General features: G+C 37.2%; 1 protein-coding gene across 4 annotated transcripts in view; it reads right to left on the bottom strand.

The window, feature by feature from the left end:
• The window catches only part of ITGA4 (integrin subunit alpha 4), a 220,415-nt gene that overhangs the window by 29,440 nt on the left and 170,270 nt on the right, over positions 1–20,705 (bottom strand). For 3 of the 4 annotated variants that reach the window (XM_074363988.1, XM_074363987.1, XM_074363989.1), the window contains 6 exons: positions 17,202–17,313; positions 10,476–10,570; positions 9,207–9,297; positions 8,546–8,591; positions 8,017–8,171; positions 4,789–4,943 (listed from right to left, as the gene is read on the bottom strand). In XM_074363988.1, the coding sequence (XP_074220089.1) occupies positions 4,789–4,943; positions 8,017–8,171; positions 8,546–8,591; positions 9,207–9,297; positions 10,476–10,570; positions 17,202–17,313 (654 nt within the window). Of the gene's footprint in view, positions 1–4,788; positions 4,944–8,016; positions 8,172–8,545; positions 8,592–9,206; positions 9,298–10,475; positions 10,571–17,201; positions 17,314–20,705 lie in introns of those variants that run through there. The other variant, XR_012507070.1, reaches the window with a different exon arrangement.

Here is a 20,705-nt window from a genome sequence, read left to right as displayed (position 1 = left end):
TCTTTCGTAACATCTAATAATTTTACGGCTCTAATAGCAAAAATTGAAGCTTGGCATAATTATAAACAACTGAAAAATGGAGTTTTATAAGGAAAAAATAATTTCTCCCTTCCTACTTTCTAAGGAACAAATTTTGACCATTCACATAAAACAATCTTGTGTGAGACCTATTTTAACCATGAGTAAATTAAGTAAACTTGCAAAAACTGATGTGCTTACCAACCAGATAAATGACCATATAGTCTCAGAAAAAATAACATACCAGCAAATGTATATCCTAGTGACATGATACTTATTAGATTGTTAAAAATGTCTCCTCTATTCCAAGAAGATCCAATACATGAAACTAGAGAATGTGTGATTAAAAGAGAAAGACTTAATAGACGCTCCAGTTCTAAGATAAGACTTGGATTTTTTTTTCAATAGCCAAATTCTCTACCATCAAAGAATGTGATAGGTTTTTAAAATATAAGTAGGTTGAAAGACTTGCATTTATGTGAGGTCGTTAAGGGATTACGAGCGAAAATAAAAACAAAATTCAGTTTTTTCTTGACCTTCGGGTCCTCAACGGCTTTTACTTGATGTAATATTGATGAGATCTTTCTGGATCATTCTCTTTAATACTCAATTCCAACAATTTGTTGATCCCTCTGGAACCTCCAATTCAACCGTCACCTGTCCCTCAGCCTCCATCTTGATGTCCTCTCTCCTCTCCTTACCCCGCTCAGTCTTAATGGCGAGCAATATAACCTTTCCCTTGCACACTCCTCAGCTCTCTTGTTCCTCCTTTGCTTCATTCCCTTGGCAAACCACAGCCCTGGTGGGCGGTAACTTCAACCACTCCCACCTGTAAGGTTGAGTGTGACCGGAAAACACCACAACCATTCGGACTCCTCTCACTTCACAAAGCAAGTTAGAGCCTAATGCTTCTCACAGCCAGACTGCACTTCCTTACTCTCCCGCTCTCCCAGAAGACTATTTCACATCTCCTTCCTAAACTCCAAACATCACGTCTCCCACTCCCACTGAAGCTAACCACGCTGTGTCTTACTTCACTGAGAATATTAAAGCGATCCGAAGAGAACTTCCAGTCCTCCTGACCACGTCTGCCCAGTATTTGCAAACACACAAACAAATGAGCCACCCATGTGCCTATCTAGAATCAACCCTTCCATTTGTCTGATTAACCCCACCCCTCTTGCCTCCTCAAAAACTCTGTTCTAACTATTCTTTCCTCTCATCTATTTCATAAATGTTTCACTCTATTGGAGCACAGCCATCAGCACAAAAACATGCTATTCCTCCTACCTTAAAAAAAATGATCACTCCACTTCTATTATCAACTACTGACAGCCAACCCCTTTACTTTGGCCCTCTTCAGAGTAAAAATTTGTGAAAGAATGACCTACACTCTGTCTCCAATTCCTCTTCCCACTGCTATTACTCCAAAATGCTGTTGTCACAATCACCAGCAGCTTCCATATTGCTAAACCCACTGGTCAGTTCTCAGCCCTCACTGTGTTTGACCAAGCAGCAGCACTGAAACACTGCCATGCCCTTCTCCTTGCCCTGCTTTACTCACTTCACTTCCAGAATGCCAGAAGCTCTCAGTCCTCCTCCTTGCTGATTAGTCCTTCTCACCTCCTCTGTAAGCCTTCTCTTCTCTTCTCTCCAGTCTCTTCATGGTGTGGTGCCAAGAGTACAGACCTCGGCTCTTTTCTCCTCTTGTGGTGAGCTCAGCCATCTCATAAGGCTTTTGAAACATCAATGTGCCAAAGAGGCATCAAGTTATATTTCCAGTCCTATGTCTCTCCCCGACTCCAGATGGGTGTATACAAATGCTTGCTTGCTATTTACATTTGAAAGTAAAACAGGTGTCTCCAGCTCAGTAGGCGCACAACTGACATCCAACATTCTCCATCCAAAAGTTGCTTCCCTTGTACTATTGATGGAAACTATATTCTTCTAGTTGCTTGGGCTAGCGACCCTGGAGTCATCTTGGAAGCTTTCTCCAATGCTAGACATCCAATCTGTCAGCAAATTGTGCAGGATCTGTCTTCAACCATTTCTTACCATATCCACTGCCACCAGATTCATTGGAGCCATCATCTCTCACCTGGCTCACTGCAGTATCTTCTCCCCTTGTCAACATGTGGTCATCTACCATCTAGTCTCAACATTGTAGGCAGAGTATTCCTTTTTATTACTCAGTCACATCATGCCAATTATTTGCTCAAAAGTCTACAGCAGACCCTCATTTCACTTGGAGAAAAAGTCACAGGTCTTATGTGATCTGACTCTTTTGCTACTACATTCCCCCTTGCTCACTTTTCCAGCCATCCTTGCCCTCCACCCACACTGTTCCCTAAAACAACCAGGCACATTCTTGTCTCGAGGCTTCTTTACCTAGTTCTTCTTTCTGTTATGTTCCTCTCCCGCACCAGGGGTTCTCAAAGTACAGCTCTCAAGCCCATGACATCAGCATCACCTGGGAACTTTACAAAAATGCAAATTCTCTAGCCACACTGGAGACCTACTGAATGAAGAACTCCAGGCGGGGCCAAGCCATCTGTGCTTTAAACACGCCCTAGAGGTGATGCTGCTGCTTGCTGAAGTTGAGAACCGCTGCCCCCGATATCCACACAGTTAACTTCTTCACTTCCTTCAAGACTTTGCTCAGATGTCACCTTCTGAATGAGGCCTACTCTGACCACCCTACTTAAAATTGTGCTCTTCATTCCTTCCCCAGTGCTCCATAATTTCCTGTACTCTGCCTTCCTTTCCTTTTTCTATCACCCATATCTTCTTCTAAGATAACATAAAATGTACATTTTGTTACATTATTTTTACTCTCACCACACTAGACTATAAGCTCTAGGAGGATGGTAATCTTTTTATGCCTCAGTCGCTGATCTATACTAATGTCTTAAATGGAACCTGACACAATGAAGATATTCAGTATCTATGACACTACTTGAGTGGATGGAGAAGTGGAGCCTGTGGGCCTGAGCACTTAACTAACAAGGGTCACCTTATTTCAGTGTAAGGGGTGCTGAGACAGAATACACACGCATATTAACACTCCTGACATTGGACACATTTTACAAAACAAAGGAACAATCCAGCTCAATTTTGTTTCTGAATGCCTCGGGTACCATGCTGGTGGGGGTGGAAAATGCACTCATTACATTTTCATATCCTCCTAAGTAACAGAGTTCGCTGACAGAACTCAAGGCTGGGTAGCTGCTTCCATGGTTCTTACACTCACCTTGGGTTTGCTGCAGGGGCAGATGTTGCCTTTTGACTTACTATTTGTGATTTAAAAATGTTCCAAACCAAAGCAAGGTAATTTAGGAAGGAAAAAATATATATTGGAAGAAACAATCACTTTTTCCCAAAGTCCCTGCTATGTACCAATCCCAGAGCTAAGTGCTTTTGTACGACAGTGACTATATGGCCCCAAGTCATGGCTGTAACCTGCTGTCGTCGCTACCATGGTAACGCAACACGTACACATGCAACTAATGCAGAAACCTCTGCTAAAATGTCACTCCTAGTACAAATTCATTCTGATGCAAGTGTACAATTTTGATGAACCCTTAATCATAGGAACAATGCCAAGAAACAGGACTAAATAAATCAGATCAATTTGCTGCCATTTAAACAAATTCAACAAAACGTGTTTCTTTGTGAATGTCTAATATTGGTCCTTTTATTGCCTTTAAAATGGCTTTAATGTTAGTCTCTAAAATTGATTAATCTAAGTAAAATCAAGTATGCAGACTTAAAAAAAAAAGCTCTTTAATCCCTGCCATATCAAAGATGGTTACACTAATATCATTCTATACTTTGGCTCTCAACCATCTAATAGCTTTACTCTAGCACAACAATAAAAACTGCTAAGGGAAATGAGGAAACAGCATAGGGATTATTGCTCTTAGCATTTAATAGCCCTGATGCTTGTTTGCATTTGCTTGCAATAAGTATCTAAGGGAAAATTAAGGTCTAAGCTGAGGCTGCTATTTGAAATCCCAGAAAGGGCTCCCGGGAAGAGTTTGGCTTTTCTGTGACAATAGATTTTCCGATGAAGTACACCATTCCCTAATGAGAAAGACCTGGCACTGCTTCAGATGATAAAATGTGACCAATGCAAGGAACGTGATGATCAGTTTGGGAGTGAGTGTTTTAATAAAAGAAACGTGAAATTGACTGTGCTTTGGCAGGATATACCCCAAACCATCACGAGAGCCATCGTCCTGGCCCACAGATGAACCCCTGTGTTACAACTGGGCAAGTTCCCACTGACATCACTGACAATGCTGGCACGGAGACAAAGACACAATCCAAAAGCAGTCATGTTGGATTCTGCTTCTTAAAGTCACATGAAAAACAAAGCAACTTCCCTGCCTCGCCTCCCCCGGCCCTCCACCAGAGTCTACCAGGAACAGATCTGGGGCTCAGCAGAGCTACTGGATAGGTACATTTCTAGGCCAGCATATAAACAGGGATGGGATAGCAGTTGTGGAAAGGAAAAGGCAAACCTCTAAAAAGAGGGGTGCAGTAAAACGCGGTAAATGTGAAATAAAGAAGGAGCAAAAAGCAGAGTTTCAATTATCCAGGTCACAGGACTGTCTCACATTGTGTCTCCAGAATAGGTCAGCTAGTTCAGGACAGGATAACACTTGCTTTTAACTATGTTTTATAGAAAGATATCAATGTAATATGTTTTTAAGTGTACTGACAATATCAAAGTTCACATATTTGTTAATAGAAATGAATTTACATTACCCGCATGAATGCTTGATGTGTTCTACAGTTTGCCACTCTGCTTGTTATTTTTATGCTGCTTGTAATGACATCAGAAGTTCCATTGGAAGAAAAGTAAAATCTTGATGGAGTCTCTGCCTTTCGGTTCACATCCAGACTCATGTTATAAAACAGAACTGCAAAAATGTAGAGAGAATTGCAATTAATATAATCATCTAAAGGCATTTATTTTATTATTTTTGCAGTGCTAGTAGTCAAAGTCATATAAAATGCTGGAAATAGATTAAATGCTCTTCAGGAATTAGCTCTCTAAAAACTAACCTGAAATATGAAAGAGGGAAACTTTAAGTTGAATTTATAAATATAAATTGAATTTTATATATGTAATTATATTAAAATATATTTATAATTATATAAAATACACTCAACTTATATTAAATCTGTTATAAATATAAATTTCAAAAATTATTTTTATAAATTAAAAAAATTATAAATTTTCTTCAGGTTTCTATTTTTTAAATTAACAGCCTTAATTATTTATGTAATCCTCCTATACAGAATTATTTCAAAATTAAAATACAAAATTGTTACTACTAATGAAAGTCCTGAGTCAAGTTTCAGATTTCCTTGAGCCTTTTTGTCCTTAGAACATCTGACTGAGGAATTACAGGCAGAGTACGCACTCAAATGTCACCTGAATAATTCTATCTTGTATGGTCACAGAATTAATTTCATATACTGTTAGTTTCATTTATTTCCATTTGTTTCTAATTTGAGGGGATGCTATTTTTCTTTTGATTTTTTTTTAATGTAGAGCAAACACATGGCTTAAAAGGCAAACCTATATAAAGAGTTGACTGACAGTCATCTCCTTTCCAGCCCTAGACCCTAATGGTTTCTTCTTGTGTTTATTGGTTTCTGGTTTGATCTTCCAATGTTGTTTTAGGCAAAAACAAACAAATATAGGTAGACACTCCCTTAATAAATATTCTGGCAGTTTGGCAAGAACTTACTTCAAATCTGACAGAGTAAATAATCACCTGCTAAAGAAGATCTTCAATAAGCAAAAAATTAAGGAAAATTTACAACAACCAAAAAATTCCAAGCCAGATCTTACCAAGAAAGAAAGAGCTACTTCTTGAATCCAAAAGGGTTCTTTGATTATCAGAGTGGTGACTGTCAGAGCCAGAGGTAGGAGTGGGCGAAGGAGACCAAAACATACAAAGTGCCAGTAATAAAATAAATAAGTCATCGGATGTACAGCATGGTGTCTATAGTTAATTATACTGTACTGAGTATTTTCAAGCTACCAGAAGAACTTGTACCATGAGAAAAAGTTCTTACCACAAGAAAAACCTTTTACAACTATGCATGGTGACAGATGTTAACTAGATTTACTTTGGTGATTATTTCACAATATACACAAATAATCAAATCATGTTGTACACCTGAAACTAATATGCCGTATGTCAATCATCTCTCAAAAAAATTGAAAAATAAAAGGATTCTTTGCAAAACAAGATACATCTAAAAATCTGCTGAGGTGTCATTCATTACATAGGAGCAGTAATTCATAGGTGATATTTAAAATAATTCATATAATTCCTCAAGTTGTCATTTACATCTTAGGAGTAACTTACTCTTCCTTGGAAGGATTTTATCTACTTATTTCAAGGAAACATAAGAATAAAACCTACATCACTCCTACAAACTGCAAATAAATCTTTCAACTTTCCTTTTATTTAGAAAATAAAGCCCCAAATCAATTGGCTTCAAAATTACAATAACTGAGATTCAGTGCCTCAGAGACAGAGTTGAGGTGGAAACAGTCATCTACAAATTCATCACCCTTAGTTCAGACAAAGAATAAACCAAAGAAGGGTAAATAAAAATCTGCTTGCAGTAAGAGGTAAAATGCCCTGGTTTTATTAAATATGCTTACCATGTGAATTGTTATTTCTCCCAAGGAGTCCTTTTATGACAACTATAAAGCATGTTTCTGTAACAATTCTATGATTACTTGATTCTCGTATATTTGTTTTCAAGCATTTAAAGAAATATTTGGTCACTCTGGAATTGGTGGTACAAGCACTGATTTTCCATAAAGGGACATAGTCCTATCTCTTTAACGTGTATCTTTCAGGCTAATCCATTCATTCATCTGTGTTACTGTGTTACTAGGGTCACTCTCTCAAGCTGCCACTTCTCCAATTGATAACTGGATGCAGGTTTTGCCCACTGTCCTATCGCTGCATCTTTCATCAGGACTTTTGCAGAACGCCACTAAAAATGGGTCTGATCTAAAGCAGAGACACCAGGCTTATTCTGTACTTATTACAGGCTAATTCAGACTGAGGCCTCTGTCACATATCCACAGTTTGGATCAGTAGGTATTTGGTACCCTTCATGATGACTGGATGACAGCCTGGAGGGTCATGGGTACAAACACTCTTGATAGGTCTTGTGGGGCTTGTAAAATTTATGAATTATTAAAGTTCAAATGGTAAACTCAGGTATGCTTCTCTCCTACTAGGGGCTAGTTTCATTAGCAGTTATTCTAATATTAGCTTAAATATAACATAATTGGGGACATTAACCTGCTAGAAAAAAATTTAATGCTTTTAAAGTCACATACATGTGACTGGAGATTAACTGCAATGTTGAAGACCTGTATCAATGCTACCTTCTCCAGAGCAGATAACCGAGCTGCTTATGTAGAGGGAAATGGGCATGACCCTTAGGAGCTGAGAGTCACAGTAAATCCGTAAGATACGTGTGTTCTTTATGGGAATTACAGCCAGGGTCTAGACTCTAGATAAGCTTCTTTAGTGACTCAAACAGCATGGAATATGAAGAAAAGGACTTTCCTCCTTTCAGGACTTCCAACTTAAGCCAGGTCAAGGCTGAACGGAGCCCAACAGAACAGAGGAGGAGCTGTGATGTTTTTTCTCTTCTAAAGAGATCTTACAGATTAATAAGTTCAGTTACTTCACCATAAATAATACAGCAAGTGATACTCTTGCTTTGCTTCTTGCCATAACGTCTAAATGACAGCCCTGATGTGACCCCCTCCTTGGTTAGAATAAGCCGGGAATCTAGAAGATGAAGAAGCAAGGTTTTCAGGTGGCTGCTCTCTCCTGACTTAAAAACCTCCATGGTGACATAGAGCGAGGGCTTGAAACATGACCATGAGATTTATGAGTGAGATGCACATTCTGTCAGGCATTAATTCTCCAAGGGCACCCTTACCGATATAATCAGGAAGCTCTTTGCCCTTATATGAGAAACAGAGTGTTAGATCCATGCACACAGAAGGCATTCCGTTTTCAATACAGTCAAAATTTGTTCTATTTACTGACTCAGGATGGTTTAAAGAAGCTTCAACAATCACAACAGGTCTCGTCCTAAAAAGGAAATAAAATTATCCCTATTAAAGCAGAATTATTTTTCCCTAAGACAATTATATCTGTTTTGTCAGTTTCCACTGATCAAGTAATTTCATGAAACTGCTTTATTAACAGTATGTGTATATATATTCAATTATATGTCCAGTATGAATCAAAAGAAATTTTCACTTAAATTTCTGAAAATATTGACTTTGATGATTTAAGTATATATCTATGTAAGGTGAGGCAAGTATCCTAAAGTTCAATAATTAAATTTCAGGGTACCAAAAAGAGTGTTATGAGGTCACCACCACTGCTGACTTTAAAAACAGCCTCCCATCATTTACAATTAGGCCCAATTGTCATTAAGCAGTGAAATGTATCAACTTTACCTTAGCAACACAGCAGAATCTGACCGAAAAGCACCAACTGCTATATCTGGAGGATAAAAAAACAACACAGATTAATGATTATCATTAGTCAAAGAGAATTACTTTCAGCCATAAATACTTAACTACGTATCACCTTTTGACTATATCAAAACACTATTTACAGAAAATTAATTAGAAAAGATACGTTTACATCTTAAGATTCATTTCACATTTGTCTGAATCTGCTCATTTACAATGACATTCACCCCTTTATAATATAATAAGAACATAAACATTATGATATAAACTTATAAAGATAGCCTTACTAAAACAAAATTCAATTTTTGGACTATAAACATTCACCCAGAAATCTCCTTTCAAAGTACAAAAAAAAAAAATCTTTCTTTTCATCACTGTATGTTTGATTTATTTTTATGAATGTTTTTAATTTTTTTCAAGAACAAGGAATAAAATGTTCAGTAACAAAAAGTGTAAAGCTCAGGAATTACTTGATTATGACTGATCCATCCTTGAATTCAAAAGAGCTTTAAGAGTGAAGGGAAAAAAAAAGCTCAGTAGTAAATTGGAACTTCTCTATACCAGAATCAGGTACCTCACAATAAAGCAGCATCCACAGTAGAGCTTACTTCAATTTATAAAATACAGTAAATCTTATACTCACCAACATATCCATTATTATCTGCATCAATTTGTCCAGATATAGACTGTCCAAACATACTTAGTGATTTGCTGATCTGAAGTCCTTCAATTCTCTGAAAAATAGCCAAGTTGAGTGGGAAGCAGGGTTTGAACAGCTAATATCCCAGAGAAGCAGTAAGTCAGTTAAATAATGAGCCCTGGCACATGACCAACCACTGCACTGTCGTTAAGTCAAACCCACACGTCTAAGAGAAGGAGCCATTTCCAGCTTGAAGTGGGAGGCTGACATCTATTCTGTGACAAGAAAAAATGTGCTTTCTTTACTTTGTAAGCAAAGGGAAAATGACGTAGTACAGATCTCCCAGAATAGTGCTGACACTCTCTCCCCAGTCTTTTTTCAGGCACTGAGTTTACTTCCCTGAGTAACATGAATGACCAAACAACCACTCAGCAGTGCCTACGGCTCAGGTTTATGATGAAAACCACCTTTTTTAGCCAGGCTGCTTCCTGGCATCTGACAAGGGCAACTGAAGGCAGATACTTGCTTCCTGTTCCACGTGCCTAGCTTCATGTCCAGATCCCGATTTACAAGTCTCGGGTGTTACCCACTCTAAGAGAATCAGTATTCTTTACTAGGTAAGTGTGTATCTTTCATGTTATGCAGAGAACCATTTGCCTATTTTTGCCTCATCATAAATAACAGTATTAGCTAATGTTTCCATAAGACTATCTTTGGAAAAACTTCTCTGCATGTGTATATGGGTTTTTTCCTACACACTGAAATGCCCTGATTTTTTTCAAAATATGAAAGTCAAGTCAGAGTTAGATGGGAGAACTTTATTAAAGTGCTCCTCTCTTACTGTCTGGTGCTGAAAGGAACACAGAGCAATCACAGGAGCTCAAGCTCTCCCTGGGAAATCTCCGTAAACCACGGGGCTTCAGCCATAGGCAAGACAGTTAATCAAATCCAAGCGGGCTTATTTGGGATAGTCTGGATACATAAAACCTCAGAACATAAAACTGATGAAATGCAGAGAGAAATCCTCAATAGGTTAAAGACAAACTCGAATGGAAGTGAACCAGAATTCTTATTTATGAAAAAAAAAAAGGTTTCAAAGAGTTATTTAATGACCTTAAAAATGAGACCATCTATTGTTATTATAAAGAAATGGTGAAACAGTATTAAGTATTTGAAAGAGAAAATTAAGAAAAATAAGTCCACATTAATCCTGGAAGTTTTAAGAAAGATTTTATTACCAATGCTTCTTTTGAAATTAGAACAGGACCCTACCTGTGAGAAAGCTGGTGCAATCCCTTCTGCTCGTCCATTGTAAATATAAATAGCGCCTCGCAAGTCGTCTTCCTGGGGGGCTCCTACAGCAACATCTACGCAAGAATGTAAATGGCAGAAAAGACATTCTTAACACAAAGAATGCAGCCCTCAAAACTAACATTCATGCTCCTTAATTTGTATCACATAAGAAAACTCCTTATCAACTCACAGACATAGAAAACAAACTTATGGTTACCAGGGAGGAAAAGCAGTGGGGAGGGATAAACTGGGAGTTTGGGATTAGCTGACACAAACCACTACATACAGAATAGATAAACAACAAGGCACTACTGTATAGCACAGGGAACTACATTCAGTAGTTGGTAGTGGCCTGCATCTAAATCACCATGTTGTATACCAGAAACTAACACAACATCGTAAACCAACTGTTATTTCAATTAAAAAATGTTTAAAACATAAAAAAACAACAAAAATTGTTAATACTCCCACAATAAAAGAAGAAAACGTCTTATCTAAAGACACTTCTGGCTGGACAGGAAAAAATGATAAAATAATGTCACTGTCATAACAGGATGCACATCAAGAATTGTACAAGTCTGTGTACGGAAGAAGCCTGGAGTGCCAGGGTCTGAGAGGCAAGCTGAGAATGGCTAAGGACACAGGTTCCACTGCCGGAGCGCCAGGGCCTGACTGCAGCGCTGCCCATGTGGCAAGCTGAGCTGCACTGGGCCCACTTCCTAACCTCTCAGCATCTCGGTTCCCTCCCCTACAGCCCAGGGTCAAAGAGAGCTCACCCTCATGGTAAGAGAAGGACATAACTCATGTAAAGGGCTTAGAGCAGCAATTCATAAGCTATTATCATCTATAAATCTTATAACCATGAGAATCTTTATTTTGAGCTCTAGGTTTTACTTCATTTGCAAAATGACTTCTAGATTAATCCAATGAAAGTGATTAAGGTATTCGTTAAGGATATGTTTTCACACAGGAAAACCAAGAGAATATAGAAACTATGACTTGGTCACTTAAGTGCTATAAATACATGGCACATGGGGGAAAAATAATGTTCTACATTTGCAAGAGCATTTCATTATTTTTACCAAATATTATGTCTGTTTATTTGGGTATATTCTTATGTTTATTTATATGCAATGTTTTCTTATTTCTTTAATAGAAACCTAAAATACAGAAAGTTTGCTTTCATGATATTCATTACTTATCACTGATCATCAGATCTAAAAGCTTTTTAACAACTACAGTGGTCATTTTTTACTGCTATTTCAATGGGAATAAAAATATCTTTGATACATAACTCTATGCCAAATGCTGTACAATTTTAAAAATGGGAAAGCTTTTCTGTTTTCATATAAAATTAAATCGTAGACCCATCTTATACCTATTTTGCTTAGACATACCAAGGTTAGCCTCTTTGGACTTGTGCAAACTATTTTAAATTTTCATAAACAAATACACCCAATCATTTACTCATTCAGTGGGAAACTACTGAGCACTTACTGCATACCAGACATTTTCCAGGAGCTAGCACTACAGGGCAGTACCACAAAGAGAAACTGATGGTCTAGTGGGGAAGACAGCAAGGAAAAGTAACAATGCAGCATGTGAGGAGAAGGTGGTGAAAATCAGGAAGGCTTCTCATAGGTGATGACCAAACTGAGATGGAAGTATTGATAGGTCAGAGGCAGGTGAAGAAAAGGAAAGAGGCAGTTCAGACAGAGGACGCAGCCTGTGCAACAGCAGGGAAGCAGGAGGCAGCAGGGCGCATGAGAAGACTGACAGTTTGGAATAGCTGGAGCCGTTTATGTGTAGATTGAATACATCCAGCAACATGGGGGGGGGGGAGTGGGGAGGAAGAGCATGAAGGGGAGACACAGGGAGGGAAAGGGAAGGAGTGAGGGAAGAGGTGTCCTGTAGCCACTGAAGACAAGACCAGCGGCAGCTTCATGACTCAGGGGTGGTTTATACTTCAATCACCATGGCTGCTCTTGAGTAACTAGAATTCTGCGCCTTGACTCTTGATGGTAACATATGAAAAGATCACAAGTCGGGTTATGACGGGGAGGGTACAACTCAGTGGCAGAGCACATGCCTAGCATGCATGAGGTCCTGGGTTCATTCCCCAGAACCTCCATTAAAGTGAATAAATAAACCTACTTACCTCCCCTCCATCAAAACAAACGAACAAAAAATAATTTTTTTTAAGAAGTCAGGCTATGAAGTTGTTGATACTGCAAGAATGCCTGTTTATCAGTTACTAGCACTCATGATTTACATTAAGCAAATATCTTAAAAAAATACAGATGAGCCTTTTCAGCTAAAACATTAAGAAGGCTCAGATCAATTTAATTCCAAGCAGAAAACATTTAAGTGTATTCAGGCTTTGACTGTTTCATACATAGATCTAAACTCTTCCTTCCTAGAATGACCCGTGGATCTATTACAGAATGTACCAAAGTCCTAGCTATCATTATAGAAATAAAGAGAATACACATTATTAATAATAAAATGTTTTCCTGTGCCTATGCAATTCAATTAGGACAAAACACAGAGAATAAACCCCAACAGACTTGACAACTGTTTTTACTTTTCATTTGAATGTTTGTTTCACTCTGCTGGTATAAATCATAACAATAATCATTAGTACAATGATAGTAATCTTAACATCAGCTAGCACTTCTATCATGCTGACCATGCAGGTACTTTGCATATGTAATTCATGTAATTCTTACATAACCCACGGGTAACCCAAGTAACTCTTACAAAAGCTCTATCAAACAAATAAACAGTGGGGATTTAAACCCTGCAGTCCAGCTCCAAAGCCTGTGCCCTCCATCACCACGCTCTATAAAATCATTATCAATAGAGTAATGGACAGTGCTCTCCCCTCCGAGTACCTGTTTCTCTTTTGTGTGAAAGAAGTGTTCAATAAATGATTTGATAATATATAAGTACTTCAAGAGCACATAAAATAATAATACAGCATATAGCTTATTACAACTATAGAACTCTATTATGGTTCTGCTCAAAAAAAGAATTCAAACACATAGTCTAAAAGTCAGATGATAAGGCTTAATGTAAAAAACCTAAACAAACCAAATCTATTTTATGGATGAAATATGAAATGCTATCATCTGTTTATCTGGTCACACTGGTTGAGCAGATCTCTCTATTACCCAGTGTGTAACTTTCTCATACTTTTGATGAAATTGTTATGCTGGACTTTTGCCAAATTAATTGGTTATCTTAGCAAATGGCTTGTTTTAGGACATAGGAAATATATTCTAATTTTTTTCTTTTGAAGAACAATGAAAAATTGATTCACGAATGCCAAAATAACTGAGGTCTATTATGCAAAACACCACAAAACCGCGCATGGTAATAGGACACTAAGTCTGATTTGCATCTAAGATTAAAGATGGAGGGACAAAGAACAGGTGGGGTTTTCATCTCTTTTCTATACAACCCCACACACTCTGCCATGAATATGAACTAACCTCATCCACATCTCAGAAAATTGGAAAGATGGGGGAAAAGAACAGGGACTCACATAAGGAAAAATAAAACACTGGTGCCCTGCTGTCTCATCCAGGCAGATATGGTACAATGAGTTAAAGACCTCAGTGAAGAGTTAGAACACACTGAGCCTACTCCCACGTCAGCACAGTCTTGGCTAACATCTAAAATGTAGACAACACACACCTGTGGGCAAAGCAGAAATGCTGCTGAGCCGTAACAAAGAAGGAAATCCTGTCACTTGCAACAACATGAATGGACCTTGAGAGTATTATGCTAAGTGATAAGCCAGAAAGCCAAGGACAAATACTGTGTAATCTCACTTATATATGGGATTAAAAAACCTAACTCATAAAAATAGAGATCAGACTGTTGGTTGTCAGAGATGGTGGTGGGGGCAGGGTGGAGAGTAGGGGAACTGTGTGAAAGGGGTCAAAAACCACAAACTTCCAGTTACACGATCAGTAAGTCCTGGGGATGCAATGTACAGCATGGTGACTACAGTTAACAACACTATATTGCATATTTGCAAGTTGCTAAGAGTAGATCTTAAAAGCTCTCATCACAAGAGAAAAAAATTTGCAACTATGTGAGGTGATGGATGGTACTAAACTTATTGTGGTAATCATTTTGCAATATATACATATCATTATGTTGTATACCTTCAACTTAGTCAATGTTACATGTCAATTATATCTCAATAAAACTGAAAGGAAAAATGGAACAAATTAGAAAAAGACATATGGTATGATAAACGTTTCATTGAAGTGAATCAGAATTAATGTAACCACTGGATATAAATATGTTGTGAATTATAAATGAAATTATGCATAGCACAAAAGTACACTGAAATATTGAAAACATTCATTTGAGTAACAGTCTTCAAATAAAGACAGTATTTTCAGGAGATGAGTGCTGAGGACGCCAAGACACAAAGTGCTATATATGAAAGCCAGGTCCTCATACACACTCTGAAATACCCCATTGTGCTCTGAAGGTTTCTCTAAATTTCTCCTTTCTAAGTCTCATGGACAGAACACCTTCTGTGTGTCCTTCACTTCACTGGAAAATTGTCCCAGATCTTCCCAAGCACTGGAGTGACTCTAAGGGAGCCTGCCTCTGTCCATGACATTTTCATAACTCAATCTGATTATAAGAATAACTCAGGTGTGTCACTGACATTTAGATGCCACAAAAATGATTTCTTGTGTGCACGTATTTTAGTACATTCAAATATTTTAGTACATTCAAAACACCAAATATTCTTCTTTGGATGTGTCAATTAAAACAGGATATAGAAGGAATTGTAAATAAACAAAATGAGTATTTTACTAAAGACGGCTTTGTTTTTAAAAGAAAAATTTTCATTATTTTGTATATAGGAAATATCAAGGTGCAAGAAACAAGGAGGTTTTTGGTAGATATTTATTAGGGTCTTTATATTCTCCACTTAAATAATGTTTATTTTTTCATGCTCTAATCCTATAGTCCATTTACTTGTAAAACTCTAAAAAAAGAGTGCCACTATTTCCTTTATATACATTCATTCACGCACATACTCTACACCTGGCATGCTACAACTGACAAAAATAAGAACTCAGTAAAGATCACAGAATTGCCAATTACTTGTGAAATGTAACATCCACCATAACATTTTATATATATTTTAACGTAAAATTTTATGTGTAATCATAACCATAAAAATTCTACATCTATTTTTTAAAATCTCCTTTTGTTTTAAAAACGATAAAACAAACCCTGAAATGGTACTATTTGTATACGAAATTATATTACCTTACATTTAATAGGGCTCCCTGGAAGCATATATTTATAACCAACTAGCTTTCTCCTTGGAGAGTAACATATTTCATAGATTTAAAGTAGAGTGAAGCATTTGACTGTCTTTTATGAATGGATTACTGCATTCTGTTGATTTTTATTTTGTGGTTGGCTTGATTCCTTTGATAACTATGTAAGTTTAAAAAGCTAAAGCTCTAAACAGTTCTTAGAAACAATGAACGGTACATATATGTATATTTTAAAATGGTTTTATCTCTCGATGAGTTGTTCCTCCTAGAATAAACTTTGCTTACCCAAGGAAAATAAAATATGTATCAAAGTCATGAGAAAAAAAAATAAGCAAATTTCTCAACAAAATCTATCCTAGAAAATAAAGGCATTGCTATATAAAGAGATATATATGTATATATACAGAGACATATATATAGTAGAATGAAGCATTGAGGCGTAAGAGGAAATGAAGAAAGTGCGAAGTTACAGGACTCTCTTATTTCTAGCATCCAAGTCAGTTTTTACCTAATTCTACCATATATCAATTGCCAATGATCACATCAAGTAGATGACTCTGAGCCCTGGAAATATCAAATATTCATTTGCTGAACCCTAGGAATTATACTCTCTCCTTTGATATCGTTCATCATTTTAGGCACAGTTTTAATAGAGCTAGTTACTGCTCAGAATCAGATTGGAAAAAGCGTTTTTAGAGGGAAGCTGACAGAGACAGGTACTTCCGCAGCAGGACTGATACCTGGGCAACAGTCATGGTTACGATGGTCCCATCTAGTCCATTACTGAAATGCATACATATGGGTTGGTAAATAACCGCTGACTCTAGATCTGCCAGGTGCCCCCTTACCACTGCTCAGAACCCCAAGTTCCCCGACAATGCAGCAGCTGAGCACGAAAAGCCGGGCACGGCAGGGGGTTTTCAGACCCCTGCTCCAGCTCTGCCCCGCCGCTGCTGGGTTTGGGCAGTGTCTTTAATGCACTGATAGTTAAATACTACGAACCAGTGAGTCTAGAATACACATTTCCACCCACACTGCCACATTCTTTAAGTCCTTCTTAAAATAGAAAAATAGCAAGCCACAGTTTAAGAGGCACCATTTTTTTTAGGGGCACATAAAACAATGATGCAACTTATAATCAAATGGTGCCTTAGAATCAATGAAATAAGGCACTTTGAATATTATTCTTTATTAACAGTGGTAAGAATCAACCACTGACAAGTGAGAAGAAATCAGATATAATAACAAAGCAAAAAGCACTTACCATACCCATCTAGCTCCATTTTCTACAGAAAGGCAAACAACATAAAACTCCAATTATATTCTCTTCCATGTGCCATTTTAGAAGTGGAAATCAAGTACCAAATTAGATACTTTTAATTACCTTCAAAGCCATCATTATCAATGTCACCAAGACTGACTATAGATTCCCCAAATCTTGCAGCATATTTGTCACTTCCAATGAGCTCTGTTTCCATTTCATTCATTACTGCTCCCTAGAAAGAAAGAGGGAGAAAGGTGTCACTATAACATTCCATGATAACTTTACACATGATTTACTGTTGTAACTGGATATGGGTTTTTTTCTAATGCTTCAAATAAGTTGGACAAACTACAGATAGAGTTTTAGTACACACATCTCAGTTCAATTCAATAAATATTTATCAAGTATGTCAACACATATAATAGTACAGTTAGAGCTCAGAGGACATAAATTGTCAAACTCACGATCTCTAGCTTTAAAAATCCAATAAATTATTTTGATAATTCAATTTAGCAAATACTTAATGAGTTCCTAGAAAAGGCAATGCACGGTGCAGAGTGAACAGGTGAAAGGGGCCATGGCAGTGTGTGTAAGACACCCCATTTCCTGAAGAAGCCCCCAGTTACAGGGAAGGCTTAGCACAAGTATGTAAATGACTTCAAGGTGCAGACTGCTGTGCAGGATCAAGAAGCAAGGAGAGCGTATCTAACTGTGAGAGTCAGCAGGGATTTCATAAAGGAGGTGGTAATCAAGGTGGCTATTGAAGGATGGGCACAGTTTTGATATATGGAGAAAATAATCAGTAAAACACAAATCCCAAAGTATCTGGCTATAATGAACAGTTTATATAATGAATGAAACAAAAAAGTCATACTGGAGTCTTATGGTGTAGGACTCTAAATATTGGGAGAAATGTACTCTTAATTTAGAAAACAAGATTAGCAGATACAAACTACTATATATAAAACACATAAACAACAAGGTCCTACTGTATAGCACAGGGAACTACATTCAATAGCTTGTAATAAGCTATAATGAAACAGAGTACATATATGTGCCACTGAATCACCATGCTGTCCACCAGAAACCAACACAACATTGTAAATCAACTATACTTCAGTTAAAAAAACAAAACAAAAAAACCCAATACAGAGCCTCTTCTGAGTTGAAGAGTCACAAGACTGAATCTGGCCTTTGGAATCTTTCTCCAGCAGCAATGGAGCATGGATTGGTCAACTGCTGTCTCTGAAGTTGGAAGATGAGTTATTACAATTTGATTCAATAATGTTTCAATAGGAGCTGTTGCAGTAACAGCAGCCAGACCTCTTTCTCAACTCTGATCATGTCACTCCCCTGTATTAAAGAAATCCCATACAATTCTATGCCCGACTCATCACAGATCCTTTCCTCTCCTCAAACAAGTCTGTTCATCATTCCCATAGTACACACGTGGTCTTCCCCTTCCTGACGTGATGCACCCTTCATCTTTTATTTTCCAACCAAAAAATTCCTCTACTTGTTTTGCTCCTAGAGAAATGCCTAATTTAAAGAGCAGAAGACAGAAGGGACCCCACAAGGATGAGAAGGTGCAGACCAAAAACAATGCAATGGCACTGAAGTTCGGGGGGAGAGAGTCAAGAAGTGATCATTCCTCTTCAAGTATTCTCTAGTCACAGAACGGCAACCGAGGGTTTGCTGGGGACCCCTGAGAGCTATTCTAGTAGCAGGAGTGGAAGCCAAATTCACTCAAGTATCAGTCTTTCTTGAGTTCATTCAAACACAATTATTGAGCCCCTCCTTGTCCAGGGCTCTTTCAAGCCCTGGGGTAACAGCAGTAAATGAGACAGACAACTCTTCTCCACATGGTGTCTGCACTCCAACAGGAGAACAGACAATAGCAAGTCAAACCGATATATAATGTAACATTAAATCAAAATGATATATAATGTAACATTAAACCAAAACAATAAATATATACTGTAACGTTAGGTAGCAGTTAGTGTCTTTTTAGAGTTAAGAAACTGGAAGCTGAAAAGGAAACAAAGGAAGAATAACTTATGCCAGAGGTCTTAAAAGCTGAAATCAATGATAAATTTAACCTCAGTATTCAATAGTGGTATCTCAGAGTCAAAGTGAGGATGGACAAGGAGGTAGGCTAATGGGCAGAACTCCTCCCTTGCTCTTAAAGCAAAGGAGCTCCACCTTGATCTGTTTTTCATATTGAGATTGCTTAAGATTTCAGTGGGAATAAACAGTCCTATATTGCCTTATTTTAGGTATATATGCTACTTTTAAAACTGTCCTTAAAAAGTTTAGTTGTAAAGAGAAAGAAAACAAATTTCTTCTGTATAGCACAGGGAGCTATATTCAATATCCTGTAATAACCTTTAATGAAAAAGAGTATGAAAACAAATATATGTGTATATATATTCATGACTGAGACATTATGCTGTACATCAGAAATTGACACATTGTAACTGACTATACTTCAGTTTAAAAAAAAGAATCTGAAAGACAAAGAAAATTATGCAGAATAAGGATGTAGGACAACCACTGATGGACAAGGAAATGTGAAATCTACATAAGAAAAAGCAATGCCTGATTTCACTATTAATGAGATACAATGACCATTTTGTAGGTGATACACCTTTTCTATTAAATTTAGGTTTAAACAGTCTAGGAAATCCCAATGCCTAAATAACTTTCCTGCTCTATATTTGAAACTTTGAAAATCTCTCAGCTTTGTACAACTGGGTATTCTCTCTTAAACTGTAAAGAGTTTAGTCTGGTGCTTATTATAAGAATCTATTAAATGCTCTGAAACCACTGATTAAATAAGATACTTTCTTGAAACAGGTTTTACTTTGTTAAATCCTAATTGAAAATGCTGTGACTTAGGAACCAACTTTCTCAAAAATCTATTCTTGCTCTTAAATCAAAGAAACAGGCCAAGAACACCTCATTGAGGCCCTATCAATTCTTTTGATTTGATGCCAAGAAGATAGACTGAAAAGATCAGGCCAGCAGAGATCTTTAAATTGAATTGTCAAGTGGTCAGTTTCGCTCTAAAATATCCCCCATCACTTAAAACTTAACCAGAAGCAAGTAAACACCTATTTCAACAACTACTATATCTACTTGGCATAAATGTCAGTTTTACATTCTTATCAAGAATATAATCTATATGAATTGTACAGATTAACATTTTATTAAAACACAGCTTTGTTTCCAATTGTTTTCAAATCAAGCAATTAACAACATTTCTTACTTTAGCTTCTACTTCTAGTAATGCTTCATAATTATCAAATTATATAACGACAGTCACTGCTGAACCAAAGGAAATCCGCATTTTTAGGGTTGTATATAAATCAATCTTTCCAATTAGATTTGATCATAATAAAAGTGGAAGAAATGTCAACTACTGCCGTGAACATATACAAAATATGAATAGAGAAACTCCACACAAATGACCTTCTACTTCTGAGATACCACAAAGAGACAGAGACCCATTCATCATCAGGCTCCATTTCATTTTTAGAACATCAGTATAACACCAGTATTTTTACTTTCATCAGTAAAATAAGCCTAAAAATCTGTAAGTCTCAGAACTCTGGAATAAGAAGA

Source organism: Camelus bactrianus, chromosome 5, assembly GCF_048773025.1.
Source record: "Camelus bactrianus isolate YW-2024 breed Bactrian camel chromosome 5, ASM4877302v1, whole genome shotgun sequence".
NCBI lineage: Eukaryota > Metazoa > Chordata > Mammalia > Artiodactyla > Camelidae > Camelus > Camelus bactrianus.
Note: the sequence above shows the minus strand (reverse complement) of the source record. Positions and strands in the feature narration are given on the sequence as shown.